Below are 20,414 nucleotides of genomic sequence, written 5' to 3' on the forward strand. Positions count from 1 at the left end.
TAACTCACCCGGATGAGCTAATAGTATGAGCGTATGATGCTCAAGTAAAGTAAAAAGGTACACTTGGAATGCATTATAACGGACTACTTTTGATAGTTAGAGAGCCAGGGAGGTCCACAGTTCACCTAAACTTGATTTTTTTACCTTGCTTTCTACCAAGTTTGAAGAACATCCAACAATCGATTCATGAGAAAAAGTTGCGTACAGATTTTTTTTAGCAAGTTCACATACTTTTTGATGAATAATATGCCTTAAAAGTTTTGCAGCTTTTCTAAACTTCTTCTGGAAAGATTCACGAATTTCGACTACATATGACCTAATTCTTCAGGCTGGCAATTGGTAACACTCAACTTGAATTGCACATAAGCACAGATGATTGGGCTTACATTACTTGTCTAAAATATCTTAAAATACATCATTTATGTTGTACAAAATCAGCATCCAAAACACCCATCCCATCTATTCCAAAAGGCACCATGCTTCTTAAAGAAATGGCCTACAAAACCTATGTCCGCCCCCAGGTCGAGTACTGTTCCACAGTCTGGCACCCCTGGCAAAATTATCTCACTCATAAAGTAGAAAGTGTACAAAGATCTGCAGCCCGCTGTGTTTTTAATGACTACCAGTATACCGGTAGCGTCTCAAATATGCTATCACAACTAAATTGGAAGACCCTAGAACAAAGAAGAAATCATTCCTCCCTGGATATTTTCTACAAGATAAGAAATGAATTAGTGGCAGTGGACCATCATCATCTCACACAAACTCGAAATCTACACTTCTTAATTCCACAGTCCAAAACATTGTACCATGCAAAATTCCTTTTTCCCAGGACTATCAGCCTATGGAACAGTTTACCAACATACAATGTATATCTAGTACAGCCCCATTTTGCAGACATTTGTTAGCGGGCTGGACTCGCAGTCTCTCTAAATACTATAATCGGCTGATTTTAACTGTATACTTTGGGTTTTTTATGTTTTGACTTTGCACATAACATTTTTACTAAAACACTGTTTCCTGACAGCCCCTGCCAGTCATAATCGCTAGACGATTGTTCGACAGTAGACAGTTGAAGTTGATTTGAAATTGAATTTTACAGAGTGCTTCATGGAGTTTCCGTGTATGAAAAATTAGCTTTTAAGTTAAGAAAACCATGCAACGCTATGAAATATTCTGGTTTAGATGGGCTGATCGATAGAGAAGTTTCACGTAATGAAATTTTGCCATTTCGTGGGAAAATCATCGCTAATACCACTAATTTTATGAAGGAAAAGCACTTCCTTTGCCCATCTTTTTGACAAGAAATCGTCTTATTTCGTACTTGTTTAAGTTCGACTTATCAAAGAATAGGTAGAGGTATCGGTGCCCGTATCCTTATTTGGTATGGTTTTAGTATGCAAGTTGGTACATCAGTTGCCACTTGTTGGAACGAAACATGGTCCGTATGATCATCTGATATCCTTAAAACACCGGGCACAATGTCGCCATGCATAGGTGGCTAAGCTCACGAGGAAGCACTGGAGTTGAGTAGAGACCGACCCTATACTCGATAACCCGCTTGTACGGTATAAGTTAGTACACTAATCGTACCTTCCCTGTCGAAGAGCTGAATTCCTCAAACTCCACTAAGAGGCAGGGTTTACTGGTTCCTTGCTTTTCATCACAGCGCACAATATGCAGGGGAAAAGGTTTACATATTTCCAGGGCCCAGTTTCTGATCTGTCAGTTACTTTACAGTATCATTTACCCAATAACTACCCTTTCCCAGAGCTTTGACGTGGTATGTTTTTGACAACACAGAAAATGACGTCACTCGACCTTCAGCTATCTCCGGAAGTAAAGAAAATGAAAGTAGACAGGATAAACTTGAAAACGAAAGTCAAATTTGTATTGCTCGATAGTCAGGGGGCACGCGCTAGGGCCACCCCGTCAAAATGTATGCGCCAAAATGTATGCGCGTGGACATTTTTGGCTAATCGGTAGTAAAATTTTCGGCACCTTCTGACGTTTTGAAATCACCTAGGCTTTAGCACGACATGTCAGTTTTTCATCTAAGAAAAATAATTAAACTCGGAATAAACACAAATCCGAAAGGGGTCCGTAACAGGGGCAAGGGTATATGGAGATTTTCGGAACTTCGACAAATCATTCAAAAGCCCGTTTTTGATATTGTATGAACTTGTTAGAATAATTATGTCTCTGATTTAAGATATTTCGTTTTTGAAAGCCGCAGACTTAGACATTTCAGAATTAATTTCAAAATGATTTCGTGTGATACATGTTGATTCTACGGAAGCGTGAAAGTGTCTTCAGACGCTAAGACGTTTTATTACATTACAGGTGTGGAAAGGATATGCAGTTCGCATTTTCTACACCTTTGTTTGTATTTTGGCAGGTATGCCCGTTGCGATCTAGCAATTATTTGGTTATCAGTTTGTGTGTAAGCTGGTATCTTTGTATTTTTTTTAGCTGGAATGGACCGAAGCTTCATATCGCAAGTGCCTGCCTATAGCTCTATCGATAATTCCCCAAACAGCTTGTCAAATTAAATATATTTTTAAAAAGGAATATTTAAGGAGCCTGCGTGCGTCCCTTTTTATTTTTTTATCTGTTTTTATCTCATTTACTAGGAGAGGAGAATGTTCCATGACTCGTAAGTGTTGGGTACACGTGGCAATATTTCTCTTATTTTGACTTAGGAATGTTCAAGAATTATCTTATCGTTATGGTTTCTATCATTAATCAAATAGCATAAAATATTGATAAAGTTCTAATTTTAGCCTGAATAGCTCTTAAATTAGATGTAAATTAGCGTTTGGGTAAACGCACTGATTTACCGAAATCGAAACAAGGATAATCGGAATCAGTTAAAATAATCGCACATATATTTGTTAGGATATCTACGTTATCAATAAGGTAAGACACTGAAAAGATTAACATTATTATATGATTCATTTACACTTTTTTTCTGAAACTTGTTACTACATATAACTTATACTGACTGTAGTCCCTATTCCAGGCCCTTGAAAGGGTCTCAAAAATAAACATTTCATCCTTGTTAATTATATAAATACAACAGCGCTTTGGTTTCTTTGTCTGCATGTACCTCATTCGGCAAGTGATGCTGCAACTGTCCAATATATCTGCTAGTAATTAAGATATAACGAACCCCTTCTATTAAGAAGTAATAAAATATAAGTAAATAAATGTAGAAGGAACCCATCATGACAAAGATTTATAAATACTTCATGTACTAGGATTTCACCTCATTCGTATTTATTTTTAAATGCAGAAGGAACCCATCATGACAAAGATTTAAAAATACTTCATGTACTAGGATATCACCTCATTCATATCTATTTTTAAATGCAGAAGGAACCCATCTTGACAAAGATTTAAAAATACTTCATGTACTAGGATTTTACCTCATTCGTATCCATTTATAAATGTAGAAGGAACCCATCATGACAAAGACTTAAAAATACCTCATGTACTAGGATTTTACCTTATTCGTATATATTTATAGGTGGATATCGTCGATCATTCATTATATATTCTCTGAAACTACTTCATCACTGTCATTTAAGCCTAGTCTTTCGAGAAAAAAACCCCAAAACATATGAATCACTAGCGGTTTGGTTTCAATATGTTCATGCACTTTACTCGGATACTAATGATACATATGTTAGATGCTAGTTATCTAATTAGTTTGACCCCCTCGGTCATAATTAGACACGTAGTTATGTTGAAAATTTTCAAAAAAGAAATTTTAGCTCGAGTTTTTGATATTTATGTCGTCCACCATTTACAGACTTACATACAATTATGTATTGCCTGAAAAGAGAGCTCGGCGGATTTGGTGGCACCAAAATATAAGAATATATCGCCGAAAAATGTTGATCCGGGTGATGGACGGGTGGGGCGGGGGTGGGGGAGTAAGTGTACTTACAAGAGTCTTCTTGAAAATAAAAGTAGAATATTCCAGGTAAAGGTAGTCTTGGCACAAAGATATATTTATTTCTCAAGGTGTAAAAGTCTGGGGCAAACAATTTTTAAGCCCAAACAAAAAAAAAATCTTCAAAGATCAATCTAAGTCAGTACATTTCTGTTTTTCTTTTTTTGCGTCATTTTTGTCCGCATCAATATAATACATCTATTCATATAAGCTAATTTAGGTGGAAAAGAATTGAGCGGGAAATGAAAACAATTTCCACTGGCAAATGCGGGCAGTTATTTACGAAATCCCCCTAAAATAAATTTGACAAATAATTAAGAAACATAATGTGTTTAGTCTCAAAAGCAAAACGGACCATATCCTTAATAATCAAAGAAATTGCAAAATAAGATGATGCATTAAGTTACTTTACGATTCAAAGTAAAATTGAGCCGCGACAACGTTACTTTGTGACAGGCAAACATGTGATATACCTAAAACCTTTAAACGACTTCTCATGAACCTGAGATAAAAAATATTGAGGTATCCTCCTAAACCTATCAATGTATTTTTATCAAGCATGATCTTGCATGGACACCTCAACTTTGTACACGTTCTTTTAGTAGCCCGATGTATGTTTTTTCAGATTCTGTAAAGTTCTTGTCAAGTTTGTGAGAAGACCCAAAAGGTATCTTCACAAAATTGGGTCATGGACCTTACTCATTGTTCTGGCTACAAGAGCAACAAGAGCACTGCCTTGCGGGTGCTGACGCTCATCTGACTTTTTTGTCTCTGTATAATAGAAATATTGTCCTACCCATGATTTTCTAAGACCAAAAGGGGCCAAAATTCTTGCAAAAAGCAAGATGGGAATTATGTTTCATGCTGTACAGAGTCAGCTTATGATGGTGAACAAGTGTTGCAAGTTCCAAAGTTGTTTGCATTTGGAACTAGAAACAATCAGTTTGTGGTTGCTACCGGACCATCGTCTGTCCGTCCGTCCTCAGTTTACTTCAGATGATACTCCTCTGAAACTACTGGTCAGAACTGCTCCAAACTTGGTCAGAACTATTTTTATATGAACTATATCCAGTTTGTTAAATTGTTTTAGCTTGGCCTATTTAGGGGTCTAAAAATTAAAAATCCCTTTAACTGACTACTTCTCATGATATGATTGATGGTTTATCAAACCTGTTCTGCAGCATCATTATAATTCTTCCTCTGATTTTGTTCAAATGTAGGTCTTTTAGGGGCACAATAGAGAGAAACATCTTTAAATTACTAGCGTCTTCTTTTGAATCGTTTAATTGATTTTCATTAGACTTGATCCTCTGCATTATTATGAGCTCCTTTCCAAATCTGTACAAATGTTGGCACCTAGTGTCTTTCAGCTTTTAGCTAGAGCTAAACATAAAAATACATTTAAATGACTTTTACTAATGAACAATTTGCCCGAAACAAAATGGCTTCGTTAAAAATAGAAGTACAATGTCCATTCTCTAACGTCTTACAAGTGTTATTGATGAAAGACATAAAGTATACTTCCAGACTTCATTGCTTGCTCGATCTTCAGCAAACTTGATCTGTTGCATAATTAAGATCCTCCTTTTTCCTACAGTTGTTCAAATTGGACAGATCGACCATGTTTTAGTCACTGATATACTTAAATATAGAAATACCAATTTTCTCTGCGTGTGTTTATTCCGCCCAATTGTAAAACCCAATGAACCATATAGTGTTTGAATTGTTTGTCATCTGTCAAACTAATTTATGTAGTTTACTTCTACTGCCTGAGGAACTTTTGACACGTAAAAACTCTGAAATTTAGGTAAGCGATCTAGGTCCGTCATGACTCTCTTCTGTAATTTTAGTTTCATACATAGTTAAAAGTGTTAACCTAATTAATCGAAATAAATTTACGTCGCTCAAATACCATCAAAATACACGTATTATTTATGAGATTCTGCGTGCCTGTAAAGTGACATGTAATTTTTTATCTTGTTTTTTTCGAAATAAAACAATCGAAATTGATTTCGTAAAAACGAATTGTTATTTTGTAATAACATTTCATTTTGTAAATATGAAACGTTATTTCGCAAAAACGAAATTTTTTCGTAAACACGAATTGAAAAAACGAAATGAATCTTATTATGTTTGTACTAAATAACATTTAGTTTTTAGGAAATAACATTTCGTTTTAAAGATAATTTGGTGCCCGTAAAGTGACATGTGAAACTTTTTTTTTATTTCGTAACACCGAAATAAGATTTCGTAAAAAAACGAAATCAATTTTATAAAAACGAAATCAATTTCATATAAACGAAATGTTACTTCATAAAAATTAAATGTATTTCTTAAAAACCAAAATCTTATTTCGTAAATACGAAATTATATTTCGTAAAAATAAAACGAAATACATTTAGTTTTCACGAAATACATTTAATTTTTATGAAATACATATCCTTTTTAACGAAATAAGATTTCGTTTTACGAAATATATTTCATTTTTAAGCAATAAAATTTCGCTATTATGAAATAATTTTTCGTTTTTACGAAATGACAATTCGTTTTCGCAAAATAAGATCTTTTAGGGAAAAATAACATTTTGTTTTTACGAAATAATAACTCGTTTTCACGGATTATAATTTATTTTTACAAAATCTAATTCGTACAAATGAAATGTTATTTCTAAAAACGAAATAAAAAGAGTTTCACATTTCACTTTACAGGCACCGTAAGATTCAGATTTACAATACTTTCTAAAACATGTTGCATTCATTTCGATTAAAATCTCTATTTTAGACCCTAGCATGGGTCACAAAATTATATATAATATATACTTTTAAAAAATTAGTCTATCGTTTTAACGTTTTTGTATTCATTGCCTGAATACTTTTAGACTACCGTTAAGAGCCGCCAGTGTTATAAAATCCTTAAATGGGGTTTCCTCAAGAACCTGTTTGATAGATCTTCGCCATGTTTTGTCCATAGCATCCTTAGATTTTCCTTTCTTAAGTTTGTCTTGTGGTATCTTAACATTCGGCCACAAAGAAAGGATGAAAAATAGTTCCTTCGAGCTTTTAAAAACAAAAATGAGGTGGTGAGCGAATTTTGAAACATATGTTTTTGATTTAGAGGACATGTGTGAAAAACTGAAAAAGGAAAGTACAATTATTTTACATATGAAACAATAATTCACCAGGTATTGACAATACGTGGTAACTTCTGGTTTTGGTACATGTAAGCTTAACATCAAATGAATGACTTGAAAATTTAAAATAAAATATTTAAAAGGCATGAAAAAATGTTTGCACGTGTTATCCCCTCCCCTTTGAAGAAGGAGGGGTATATCGTTTTGCAGATGGCTGTCGGTCGGTCTGTCGGTCGGTATGTAGACCATTTCGTTTCCGGATGATAAGTCAAGAGTGCTTTGGCCTAGAATCATGAAAGTTGAAAGGGAGATTGGTCATAACAAAGCAAATGAACCCTAATGATACTGAGATTAGCAGGTCAAAGGTCAAAGTCTCAGAGACCTAGGACAGTTAAACGATTTCCGGATGATAAGTCAAGAATGCTTTTGCCTAGGATAATGAAAATTGACAGGGACGTTTGTCATGACCAGCTGATGACCCATTTTGATTTTAAAGATCAGTGACACAGTGGCCCTGAACAGTTAAACGGTTTCTGGAGGATAACTAAAGAACATTTGGACCTAGGATCTTGAAAATTAATAGGGGGCTGATCATGAACGACAGATTACCCCTATTGATTTTGAGGTTAGTAGGTCAAAGGTCAAGGTCACAGAGACCCGGAACAGTTAAACGGTTTCTAGACAATAACTTAAGAACGCTTGGGCCTAAGATAAATAAACTTGAAACTGTTATATTTCGATCTTCTCAGATCGTTCAGCACGACTTTTATGTCGTGTTATTGGTACTGTTTAGTTTCTCAACATGACCATTTCGGCCCGGGTGGTTACAATACTTCCAGATTTTATTTTCCACTTTCATAGCCTTGGTTATTGTATACTCACCCTTGGATATGGTGCCTGCTTTTAATTTTGTCTTTTGACAGTTCCTGTGATATGCAGTCTCCTTAACCTTAGATCCCCTTCCTAAATTCCAGTTTGTTAAGTTCTGCCCATTGTTTTCTTGTTTGGGGCAAACCCATTATTTTATCTGGGGACTAAACGCCGCTCTTCATGGAATTACACGCCTCAACACGTGTATCATTGAAGGTTCCATGCTCACCGCCGTTTGAATACATCTGCGGATGTCTCTAAATTGCTTTTTGTACTTTTAGCATGTAAATGTTGAGTTCTGCTCAACCCGGGGCTAGATGGCGTGGACGGTAGCATGCATTTCCACTACCGTCCGTGAACAGGCTCTATCAAACCGAGCCTGCAACATTTTCGTTTTTGTCGTGCTGAGTGACCTGTGAAGTTTCCACTTTTTTCATTTTGATAGGAAGGCTGATTATGATCAGCAGATAACCCATATTAATGTGGAGATCAATAAGTCAAAGGTCAAGGTCACAGTGACACGGATCAGTTAAACCGTTTCCGGATGATAACTCGAGAACCCTTGGCCCTAGGATCACAACACTTAATAGAGAGATTGATCATGACCAGCAAATGACCTCTGTTCATTTTAGGGTCAGTAAGTCAAAGGTCAAGGTCACATTTACCCAGAATAGTAGAACTTTTGAGTACAGTTGCCAAATAATTTATGTTCCTTGTGCAATTACTGAATGCATCAAGGGGGCTCTTGTCAACCCTAACCCTTGAATTGTTGAAACAAAATCTCAGTAAAGATCTTTAAAACACAAAATTAACTTATATATCATTTTCAGTTTGTTGCAAAATCACATTCGAATTTACATAAAATAATACAAGTTTAATCGTAATATTTCTTTTTGCTCTTGAAAGCCGCATTTTCAATTCAAAACTCACTCATTAAAACTCGAATGTAAACTTTTTTCAATTTGGAGCTCTTTACTTAATATCATAAAATAGATAATCGTGAAGATAGCCTCCCTCGCAGCTGCAGAAAATTTATAAAGTCACAGAAGTGGGCAAAGTTCCACGACATTGATGTATACACGAAGCTGAAATGATTTATACTCTGATATTTAATGAATTTAAAAGCTATTTCACATTTATAAAACGATTTCATACCAGAAACGTTTTAAGTAAAACATCTGTTCCGATCAATAAAGCTTAAAGATTTAACATAGGAAAAAATGCATTTTGCCCAATAATAGACATTGGTAAAGCTATCTTAAAATTAAAATGGATCTTCTACAAGACTTGAAATCCTATAGAATAGAGTATTATATATATAATCTTTGTTCCTAATTGATGGATAACAGTAAATTTTATGAGATTCTTTCACTGATTGCAGGTGCAGATGGAAGGATCCGAATTCTGGGAACAGGCTACCTGTTCAATCTATCCGTCGATCCCGAGGATAGACAATGAAGATAAAAAAGAAAATATCAAGGTAATTCGTTTTCACATTGTTTAAAATAATACGTAAATAAATAGCGTTGTACGAATGCACTCAATATGTGTAGCTCATCATACGTCATTTACATTTACATCTCGGGTGGGAGCTTTCCAGCACCAGCAAAAACGCCCGAAACTCTCGTCCGGTGTGCAAACAGAGTAACAATGAAGAAATAACATCCACAACCCAAATACTTCAAAACGTTTATGAACTCATTTCAAATTATAGGAAATGCTTTGGAGTCGGCATGCCTACTATTTTAAACTTTCCTGCTGCTATCCAGTTAACGCTCGGTTGAAATAAATCTAAGCTCAGCTCCCTTCCGTTGGTGTGAAGTTGGCAGTACAGGAGTAGAAGCAGAAGTTACAGTTAACTGCTTTTACTAACAGCAGTAACAGCAGTTTGATAATGTTACTAAAACCAGGTACAGTTCCTATTGTATTGTACCTAGCTGTGGTAAAAGTTGGACTTCTGTGGCCATGTGGTGAAGTCGCTGACTTCGAACCACTTGCCCCTCACCGATGTGGGTTCGAGCGTCACTTGGGGTGTTCAAGTCTTTAAGTCTGGAAAATTGGTTAATGACCTATAACTGTTTCAACGAGATATTAAATCTAACAAAAGCAAAAAAGCAGGATGAGTTTCATAAAAAAGTTACTTAAGTGTTACCATTAATTGCTCGTAATGGGAAATTTTAGTAAGAAATAAATTTACCAGAGATATCTGGCAGACATTCCTATTCCATTAGCTACTTATAATGATTTTTGAACTACGGACTCTTTCGAACTAGCAATCTTTAGAATGTTTAAATCAACCGCTCTAGCTTCTTAGAAACGATGTTGACTAAAACCAACCTAGAGTTAAAATCGGTCAAAAACGGGATAGCTCAGTCATCAGCTATAAGCCATGAATGCATTTGGTAAATAATTAACTATTTTTTGTTTTGAAAGAGCTCTTTGCGAGGGTTACTCTGAGATGCTTTTTTAAGACTTAAGCTATAGATAGGAAAGCCATTCGGGATCCTGAATTATATGTAGGACTTGGTTGAAGTTGAAGAGGAAGACGGTCTATGGAAGCCAAGCATGGTGGTTATCTGGAGAAACCTATTGTTTACTCATGAGCGTAGCTCAAAGTTGGTCTGCGTTTTTAAGTAGTTTTCACCGCTTTCGGTTGCTAACTCCAACCCAGTGCCTGCATGATAGGTGTCTGTTGTAGACATAGTTGGCAATAACAAAGTACAGGTAGCCGCCATTGTTTTTGGCGAGGCGAAATGTTAGACATTATAGCCTTCAGAAAAATATCGTAGAGCCCTACGGGACCCTGAATTTGTATAAGGACAGGAAGGTCGTCGTTGAGGGTGACGGTAAATGGGGTCAGGATGGTGCATAAAACTCTTGTTCGGGTCGGATAGTCGTTGTAGAACAGTTTGTCCCCCAACAGGAACAGTTAGCTACCATTCCGGGGAGGAAGCCAGGTCGTGGTTGAGACTGGGATGTTTATAAAGCTTTAAAGGGGAAGATAGAAGAGCCCAACAGGACCTTGAATTGGGTTGGAACATAGTGGTCCTGTAGAGGGTGAGGTCAATGGTCAATATGATGTCTATCCCGGGAAAACTAGTTTACTCTTGAGCTGATTTCAAATTCGGAATGAGGCTGTTTTAGGGGATTTTTCACGTTCCTACTTAAGACCCCTGACTCAGTCCTAGACCGTTAATTCAGGTGAGTATCTGATGACTGTTGTAGAAAGGAACCTCATTAAGGCACGGGTGACTACCAGTACAGGAAATTCTTGTTTGGAAGGAACCTTGGTCGATAATTGAGGAATAAGCTGATTAGTAGACAGAATAGCCAAAGGGGTCGCTGAACAAAAGGCGGGACAGACTGGTCGTGGTGACGGTCTATTGGGAGTTTAGCATAATCATTACCTTGGTAAAAACTCTTATTTACTTGTAAGCTGGTCTCAAAATTGATATGAGAATGGATGCTTTGATGTAACTGAAATTAACTGGGGAATTTCACTAGGCAACGGATTATTACTGGCTGTCTTGGTGGAGAGGCATTTGTAAGTACTAATAATATTCAAACTATTGACGTATTAATACAAGGAATAGAATAATGAAACAGTCTAGATCGTGGGACGAAAAAAGGAAGTTCAGTCTTTTATGAAGGAAGAGCCTATATGGATTAAGTTCATGCAAGGCATTTCGTCTTTTTCTCAGAACAGAAATTCACACAGATATTCTGAAACATTAGTTTCGCTCGTGAAAGTTTTAGTTTTGAGATCTGCCTACTTTATGAGCAAATTTTGCACCTTTTTCTCTGCTTCAAAAGTTTGAGTGCTTCTAGTCAGGTACCATTTGACTTGTTATCTTGTGAATTGTTAACGTCACTTTGTTTCGTGTCTTTTGCTTCATTTTTTTGTTATGGAGGTAGCCTACCTTAATATTTGTGTGTGCGCATGTCCAACCGGAAGCTAACGTGACGATTAACGACGACGTTTTCTGAAAGGAAAATCATGGACCTGTCTCCAGATGCATAATGATTTAATAATGCAGAAATAATGAATAAATTGCAACAGAAACGCTTCAAAACATTGATGAATTAAGGAGATAGGGTAAATTCAAATTAGTTGAACCGCAGTAATTTTTATGTATTTCTTGTTAGCCCACCATTATCAGATGACAGGCTATTCAAATCACTCTGCGTCCGTGGTCCGTCGTCCTTCCGTCCTTCCGTCCGTTAACAATTTCTCGTTATCGCATCTCCTCAGAAACTACCAGGAGGATTTTGACCAAACTTTGTCAGAATGATGTACCCTAGTTGTGTCCCCCTGAAAATCAGACGGGTTCAACATTTTTTTAGTGAGTTATGGCCCTTTGTTTATTTCTATAATTTACATAGATGTATACAGGGAAAAACTTTGAAAATCTTCTTGTCCAAAACCACAGAGCCTAGGGCTTTGATATTTGGTATGAAGCATCATCTAGTGGTCTTCTACCAAGATGATTCAAATTATTTCCCTGGGGTCTAATATGGCCCCGCCCCGGGGTCACATGATTTATATAGACTTATATAGGGAAAAACTTTGAAAAACCTCTTCTTCAAAACCACAGGCCTAGGGCTTTGATATTTTGTATGTGACATCATCTAGTGGTCTTCTACTAAGATTTTTCAAATCATCCCCTAGGGCTTTGAGATTTTGTATGTGATATCATCTAGTGGTCTTCTACTAAGATTGTTCAAATCATCCCCCTAGTGTCAAATATGGCCCCATCCCGGGGGTCACATGGTTTACATAGACTTATATAGGGAAAAACTTTGAAAATCTTCTTGTCCAAACCACAAAGCCTAGGGCTTTGGCATTTGTAATATAGCATCATTTAGTGGTTCTCTACCAAGTTTGTTCAAATTATCCCGCTAGGGTCAAATATGGCCCCGCCCTGGGGGTCACATGGTTCATATAGACTTATATAGGGAAAAGCTTTTAAAATCTTCTTGTCAATAACCTTCAACATTCAAATTTGGACCACATGTATGGTTTTGAGTGGCAAAATGAACCTTGACATGAGCTGACCTTGATTTTGACCCAGTGACCTACGTTCACATTTCTGTAGCTACAGCCTTCAAATTTGGACCACATGCATAGTTTTGTGCACTGAAAAATACTTTGACCTTGACATTGACATAGTGACCTACTTTCACATTTTTGAAGGTACAGGCTTCAAATTTGGACCACATGCATAGTTTCGTGTTTCGAAATAAAATTTGACTTTGATTTTGACCCAGTTACCTACTTTCACATTTCTCAAGCTACAGCCTTCAAATGTTGACCGCATGCATGGTTTTGTGTACCGAAACAAACTTTGACCTTAAGATTGACCTAGTGACCTACTTTCACATTTTTGAAGGTCCAGGCTTCAAATTTGGACCACATACATAGTTCTGTGTTCCGAAAAAAAATTTGACCTTGATTTTGACCTAGTGACCTACTTTCACATTTCTTGAGCTATAACCTTCAAATTTGGACCACTTGCATAGTTTTGTGTACCGAAATGAACTTTGACCTTAAGATTGATCTAGTGACCTACTTTCACATTTCTGTAGCTACAGGCTTCAAATTTAGACCACATGCATGGTTTTGTGCACTGAAAAATACTTTGACCTTGACGTTGACCTAGTGACCTACTTTCTCATTTTTGAAGGTACAGGCTTTAAATTTGGACCAAATGCATAGATTTGTGTTCTGAAATGTAATTTGACTTTGATTTTGACCTAGTGACCTACTTTCACATTTCTCAACCTACAGCCTTCAAATTTGGACCACTTGCATAGTTTTGTGTACCAAAATAAACTTTGACCTTAAGATTGACATAGTGACCAACTTTCAAATTTCTCAAACTACAGCCTTCAAACTTGATGCACATGATTAGTTTTTTGTACAAAGAACTTTGTCCTTTAAATTGATCTAGTGACCTACTTTCACATTTCTCAAACTACAGCTTTCGAATTTGGACCACATGCACAGTGTTGTGTACGGAAATGAAATTTGACCTTGAGCTTGTCAATAAGTCTTGAAATTTGGAACACTCAAAACTGGCACATTGGTGGGCGCCAAGATCACTCTGTTATCTCTTGTAATTAAATGTTTTAACTGCTACAATCTAAATTCCGTTTATCTCTGTTCCTTTAAGTATTTATTTTTATCCAGGTTTAAAGAACATGATCCTTGAAAAGTACACGTATTATATATTGTAGGAAGGAAAATACGAGTATTCAACACTTTTCTGTGTAGTTTGGTGGTTTCACTGTTATATGTAGAAGTCTGCGTAAGTGATAATTTTATTAGTATGCGCGTTAGCTTTCTAATAAAACCTTAAGATGTATATGTCGCGGGGCTCGTGTTTCCTTGGTAACGCATTTTCTCTCATTTTAAAACGACTATGTATGAAAACGGGTTTTTCGACGGCTTCGGTGCCATTCTGTTAATGTCCAGCATGAAATATTTGGATAATATTTTGAGCAAAATATCAAACACTTTACATGGTACACTATCTGTCTTAAAGTTTACAGTACCCATAGCAACAGAGATGTTTAAAATAGCTTATGTCTAGCTTTTTATCTTAATTTCTTACAGAAAATAAATGAAATTATTTTTCTTGATAATGTAGCTTTAAAACATCTTATTTCTAACGTAACTTGTAATATTTTCGTGTTATTATGCCCCCCTTCGAAGAAGGAGGGGTATATTGTTTTGCAGATGTCGGTCGGTCGGTCGGAATGTAGACCAATCCGTTTCCGGATGATAACTCAAGAACGCTTGGGCCTAGGATCATGAAAGTTGATAGGAAGGTTGGTCATCACCAGCATATGACCCCTATTGATTTTGAGGTCTGTATGTCAAAGGTCAAGGTCATATTGGCCAGGAACAGTAAAACGGTTTCTGATCTTCTTGTCCAAAACCATAGGGCCTAGGGCTTTGATATTTGGTATGTAGCACAATCTAGTGGTCCTCTACCAAGATGTTTCAGATTATTTCCCTGGAGTCAAATATGGCCCCACCCTGGGGGTCACATGGTTTATATAGACTTATATAGGAAAAAACTTTGAAAAACCTCTTGTCCAAAACCCCAGGGCCTAGGGCTTTGATATTTTGTATATGACATCATCTAGTGGTCTACTAAGATTGTTCAAATTATTCCCCTAGTGTCAAATATGGCTCCGCCCTGGGGGTCACATGGTTTACATAGACTTATTTAGGGAAAAACTTTGAAAATCTTCTTGTCGAAACCACAAAGACTATGGCTTTGATATTTTGTAATGTAGCATCATCTAGTGGTTCTCTACCAAGTTTGTTCAAATTATCCCTCTAGGGTCAAATATGGCCCCACCCCAGGGGTCACATGGTTCATATAGACTTATATAGGAAAAAACTTAGAATCTTCATGTCCATAACTTACATCATTCAAATTTGGACCACATGTATAGTTTTGAGTGGCAAGATGAACCTTGACATGAGTTGACCTTGATCTTGACCTAGTGACCTACTTTCACATTTCTGTAGCTACAGCCTTCAAATTTGGACCACATGCATAGGTTTGTGTACCGAAAAATACTTTGACTTTGTTATTGACCTAGTGACCTACTTTCACATTTTTGAAGGTACAGGCTTCAAATTTGGACTACATGCATAATTTTTTGTTCCGAAATAAAATTTGACCTTGATTTTGACCTAGTGACCTACTTTCACATTTCTCAAGCTTACAGCCTTCAAATGAACAACAAGCATAGTTTTGTGTACTGAAATGGACTTTGATCTTTAGATTGACCTAGTTACCTACTTTCACATTTCTCAAGCTATAGGCTTCAAATTTGGACCACTTGCATAGTTTTGTGTTCTGAAATAAAATGTGACCTTGATTTTGACCTAGTAACCTACTTTCACATTTCTCAAGCTACAGCCTTCAAATTTGAACCATATGCATAGTTTTGTGTACCGAAATTAACTTTGATCTTGAGATTGACCTAGTGACCTACTTTCACATTTCTCAAGCTACAGGCTTCAAATTTGGAGCACATGCTTATTTATTTTTGTGTTCTGAATTGAAATTTGACATTGATTTTTACCTATTACCTACTTTCACATTTCTCAAGCTACAGCCTCCAAATTTGAAGCATAGTTCTGTCTACCGAAATGAGCTTTGACCTTGAAATTGATCTTGTGACCTACTTTTACATTTCTTATGTCACAGCTTTCAAATTTGGACCACATACACATTGTTTTGTACCGAAATGAAATTTGACCTTGATTTTGACCTTGAGCTAGTCTTGAAATTTGGAACATTCAAAAATGGCTCAGTGGATGGCGCCAAGATCACTCTGTAATCTCTTGTAAGGTTAATAGGTTAAAGGTCAAGGTCAGATTAAACCAGAATGGTAGAACTTTTGTTTACAGTGAGCATATAATTTGTGTTCCTTGTGCAATTACTGAATGCATCAAGGGGGGCATTTCGTGTTCGACGAGCTCTTGTTTGCATTTAGTTAAACAAATTTCACAGCTTAAAATACTTACAGTAGTAGCCCCAACCCCCAATCCCCGTTCACCATCCCCATCTGACATTTTTGTGCAAAAATCATTCTGCATGCTGCTGTTATTCTCAAGAATATTGATGAAATGCAAATAAAAAGCCAACGTTATGTTCCTTAAATAGACCAGTGTCAATGCTTTCGAATTTTGCATTTTGATATATAGGTCACGAGCTTCGTTTCCATAGTAACATCAGTCTAATTCAGGAAACCACACATTTCTACTGAAATGTGAACAGTTTTAGAGCTTAGTTTAAATGTATAAATAATAAATTATCAACGAAAACTGGAAAATAGGTATTACAAATCAAACTGCCTAATTTGTATTTAAAATGGCTGTAAAAGGTAACCTTATATCCAACTATATCCCCAATAACATCAGTTACCACCATCCATGTTTTACACTCCGCATACTATTTCATATCAATATATCTAAATGAAAGAAGCAAAATATTGATCCTTATTCAGAGCGAAAGACTTATACAAATATATCAGCAAAATATTGCTGATTAAAAAAAGTTCAAATCAAGAAAATGCACAAAATTACGTACTTTCAAAATAAAAGCTGTTAATTTTGCGCGGTGACTGACAATGACAAGATATAAGCTATTTTAAACATCTCTGTTGCCATTGTTACTTTTAACGTTCAGAAAAATAGAAGATCCATGTAAAGTGTTTAGGATTTTGCTAATAATTTTACCCAAATTATCCATGTTAGTCATTAAAAGAATGGCACTAAAGCCGTGAAAAATCCGTTTTCATATTTTATTTTTAAAAATGGGAGAAAATGCGATACCATGGAAACACGAGCCCCGCGACATTTACATTTTAAGTTTATATTGGAAATATAACGTGCATACTAGTAATATCTTATAATTATGCAGACTTCTACGGATAGCAATAAACCAAAATACATGTATACTGAATAGTGTTACATATCCGCATTTTCCTTCTTCTTTCAATATAAAATACCCTTGGAGTGTCATGTACTTTAAACCTGGATACAAATTGTACTTGAAGGGAGTGAGATAAACTAAATTTAGATTGATTGTAGCAGTTAAAACATTGAATTACACGAAATACAAAAAAAATTGCTGCGGTTTAATCAGAATGAATTTACCCTGGTAACAAGGTAACCTACCGCCTTAATTAGCTCTTACTTAGAACATGACAAGCTTTTCTTGCACACCGGACTGGCGTTTCCGGTGATTTTACCCATGCCGGCAAAACCCATCTGGCACCCACATGCCAGATGACTCTCGTGCTGTTAATGACAACTAGTGGTTCATGCACTGACAATATATTGTTTATGTAAAAATACGAAAAAAGCAGGTACCTTGATAGTTTCTCTCCGTTCCTTATAGTATATTTCTCGATTCAAAATACGTTAGTTTACCGTAAGAACATAATGTTACGCTACAAAGATAAAACTAAAGTGGAACTTTGTTATGATGCATAACGCAAAACATCATGACGTCACTTCTGCTTACGGACGTTAATTTCCCGCGCTCTACTATAAGAAAAAGTGCTACAAAGAAAGTATTCCTACCTGTTATTTGTAAAATACGGTACGCAAGAAAAATAATCTGCCAGAATAAAATGCTAACATGTATACGATTTGCAAGCCTCATTACCGCCCAATGCACAGGTGCCCTAGGGACGGATATTTCTATCCGATTCGTAAACACATGACAGATATTATTATTCCGTAGTTTTGATAGTCAAACTACCTATTTGAGTTCATTGCAATAGTTTATGCAGGTTGTGAGTTACACAATTAGCAATGCTGTACGAGTCATGTGATCCCTATTGTAAAATATAGTAATTCAGTTTTTTAACCTTTTGTAATACACTTATACTTAATAAAATTTTTTTTTTTGCTTTTACATCATGCCTCTGTTTACTTTTATTTGTAGTGACCTCAGAATTCTTTTTAACTCTGCACTGTATTATACTATTTAAACCCATCTAGTAAGTTATCAATAAATGCTTGTGTTTCAAGACTTAAGTCTTCGCTTGTCATTAATGTCAGACGGAAGTCGCATTTACTAGCCAAAAATCATTTTGTAAGGTTGAAAACCTGAAGTTGCAGTGTTTGGTGATACATTTTCGCAATGAGAACTGTTTGTATCCCTAAGGGGCCGAAATTCTGGCTTCAACAATTTGAAAAAAGAAGATTTCTGACTCCCAAATTACTGAAAAAAAACTGGCTCCAAGTCAGATGTTTTAAAACATCAATTTCCCACTACGTACTCAGAAAGCCATATCCTTTGCTTTTAAGTTCTGAAAAAAATATTATGACTTTCATAGAAGGCAAAAACTCTCGGCTCTGAGTAAAATCCCAACCCAACTCCCACCCAAAAGAACTTCAAATGGTCAGCCCTAAATGCCGATGGTCATTGAGTTGGTGGAATAGTTGCATTTTGTCTTTCTATAAAAGCATTGGCTTGGGCGTTATAACTTGCAGTTTTATGCCTGGTAAGTTTCACAAAGGCATTGACTAGTTTCTTAACGGAAAAGCCAACGCCAATCAGTTACCAAAGAAAACAGGCGCTATACCTAAATCTTTTATCCTCCCTTTCAAATTCTTTAGCTGGTTGTGTCAACATCTTGAAAAAGTTTCCACACAAACAAGTATGTATTCATATCCCGCTACATTTCTACCATTCTACCTCCATCTTCCCAAAGATCTTAACATCAGAGAGAGGGTTCAAAGGCGTGGCATGTTAATTCGAATCTTTCTTTGCTTTTTGGTCACATGACTTAACATTCTCAGCTGCTTTTTGCCAGCAGTATTCTCAGCTTAAAGGCAAAATGTCCCTTGCTGTCATAAAAAAATTGTACCGCTTTTAATCGAAGTTTCGAAAGCAATGCAATGTGCGAAATTTACTTTTACTCATTGGGTATATTCTTATTCGTGTTTGAGAGTACCACTGAAATGCCTTTTTTCAGCGACAACTTTTCTTTCATTTATCTAAAGGCAGCTCATCTGTGGCCAAATCAACATAAATGTTTTTTGAAATTTTATCACATCAACATTACATGTAAATTACGTTCTAGTAGCGATTTAATATCTAAAGACGGAGCCGGATAATGACACCGATATTGAAAGATAGCCTCCACCTATTCAGTTTCAAGGTTCGACATTTAGATTTCAACTGATTTAATTGTGTTTTCTGGAATATTTTACTGAACCTGATATAAATTTTCAACATGACTGAAAGATTTTTGTTATGTTTTTAAAACATGTTGTGAATTTTCTTTTTAAGAGTTACGAATCTCAAGTGCTAACCGAGCTAGAGCATCTGTACTGTTCTTTTTACCCCTTATATACTCCACTTTATATCTAAAACCTTGCTGAGTGCCCATCTAGCTAGCCTACCATTCATAGATGCTGTATGATCTGTGTATATTGAAAGATAAGTTTAGACCCTTGTAATCTTCAAAAATTTTAACTCTGACAATTATTTTTCTCTGAACCATGTATATCTCTTTGCCATCCTTTTCAGCTAGCTGACCTCAAATTTATGTTAACCCTAGACGACCCGCGTCACAAACAAGAATGAAAGGTTTGTTCATATCAGGAAAAAAAATCAAATATAGATACACAAATTTTACTGTACCCAGAAGTAAACATTTTGTAATAATTTGTAAGTCCAAGTATACTTTTGACACCTTTTTTTCTTTTGGAGCTGTTATATTTATAATTTTCTCTGCTTTTCTCTCATCTGTTTCTATACTTTTCTTACTAATAATATGACCTAAGTAATACAGTTTATTTTCTTTATTAGGTGTGATTTTGAATTTGCTTCCCTTAAACGTCTGAACACTTCTTACAGATGTTGAAAATGTTAATCAGAAGTTGATGATAAAATAATAGCATCATCGACA

General features: G+C 35.9%; 1 protein-coding gene across 4 annotated transcripts in view; it reads left to right on the top strand.

The window, feature by feature from the left end:
• LOC123551960 (uncharacterized) overlaps window positions 1-20,414 on the top strand; it is a 67,517-nt gene that overhangs the window by 6,705 nt on the left and 40,398 nt on the right. Inside the window, exons 1-2 of one of the 4 annotated variants that reach the window (XM_053541513.1) lie at window positions 2,137-2,398; window positions 9,340-9,438. In XM_053541513.1, coding sequence (XP_053397488.1) covers window positions 2,357-2,398; window positions 9,340-9,438 — 141 coding nt within the window. In that variant the 5' untranslated portion in view covers window positions 2,137-2,356. Of the gene's footprint in view, window positions 1-2,136; window positions 2,399-2,763; window positions 2,920-9,339; window positions 9,439-20,414 lie in introns of those variants that run through there. The other 3 variants (XM_053541510.1, XM_053541512.1, XM_053541511.1) reach the window with 3 other exon arrangements.

This window comes from Mercenaria mercenaria, chromosome 4, assembly GCF_021730395.1.
Source record: "Mercenaria mercenaria strain notata chromosome 4, MADL_Memer_1, whole genome shotgun sequence".
NCBI lineage: Eukaryota > Metazoa > Mollusca > Bivalvia > Venerida > Veneridae > Mercenaria > Mercenaria mercenaria.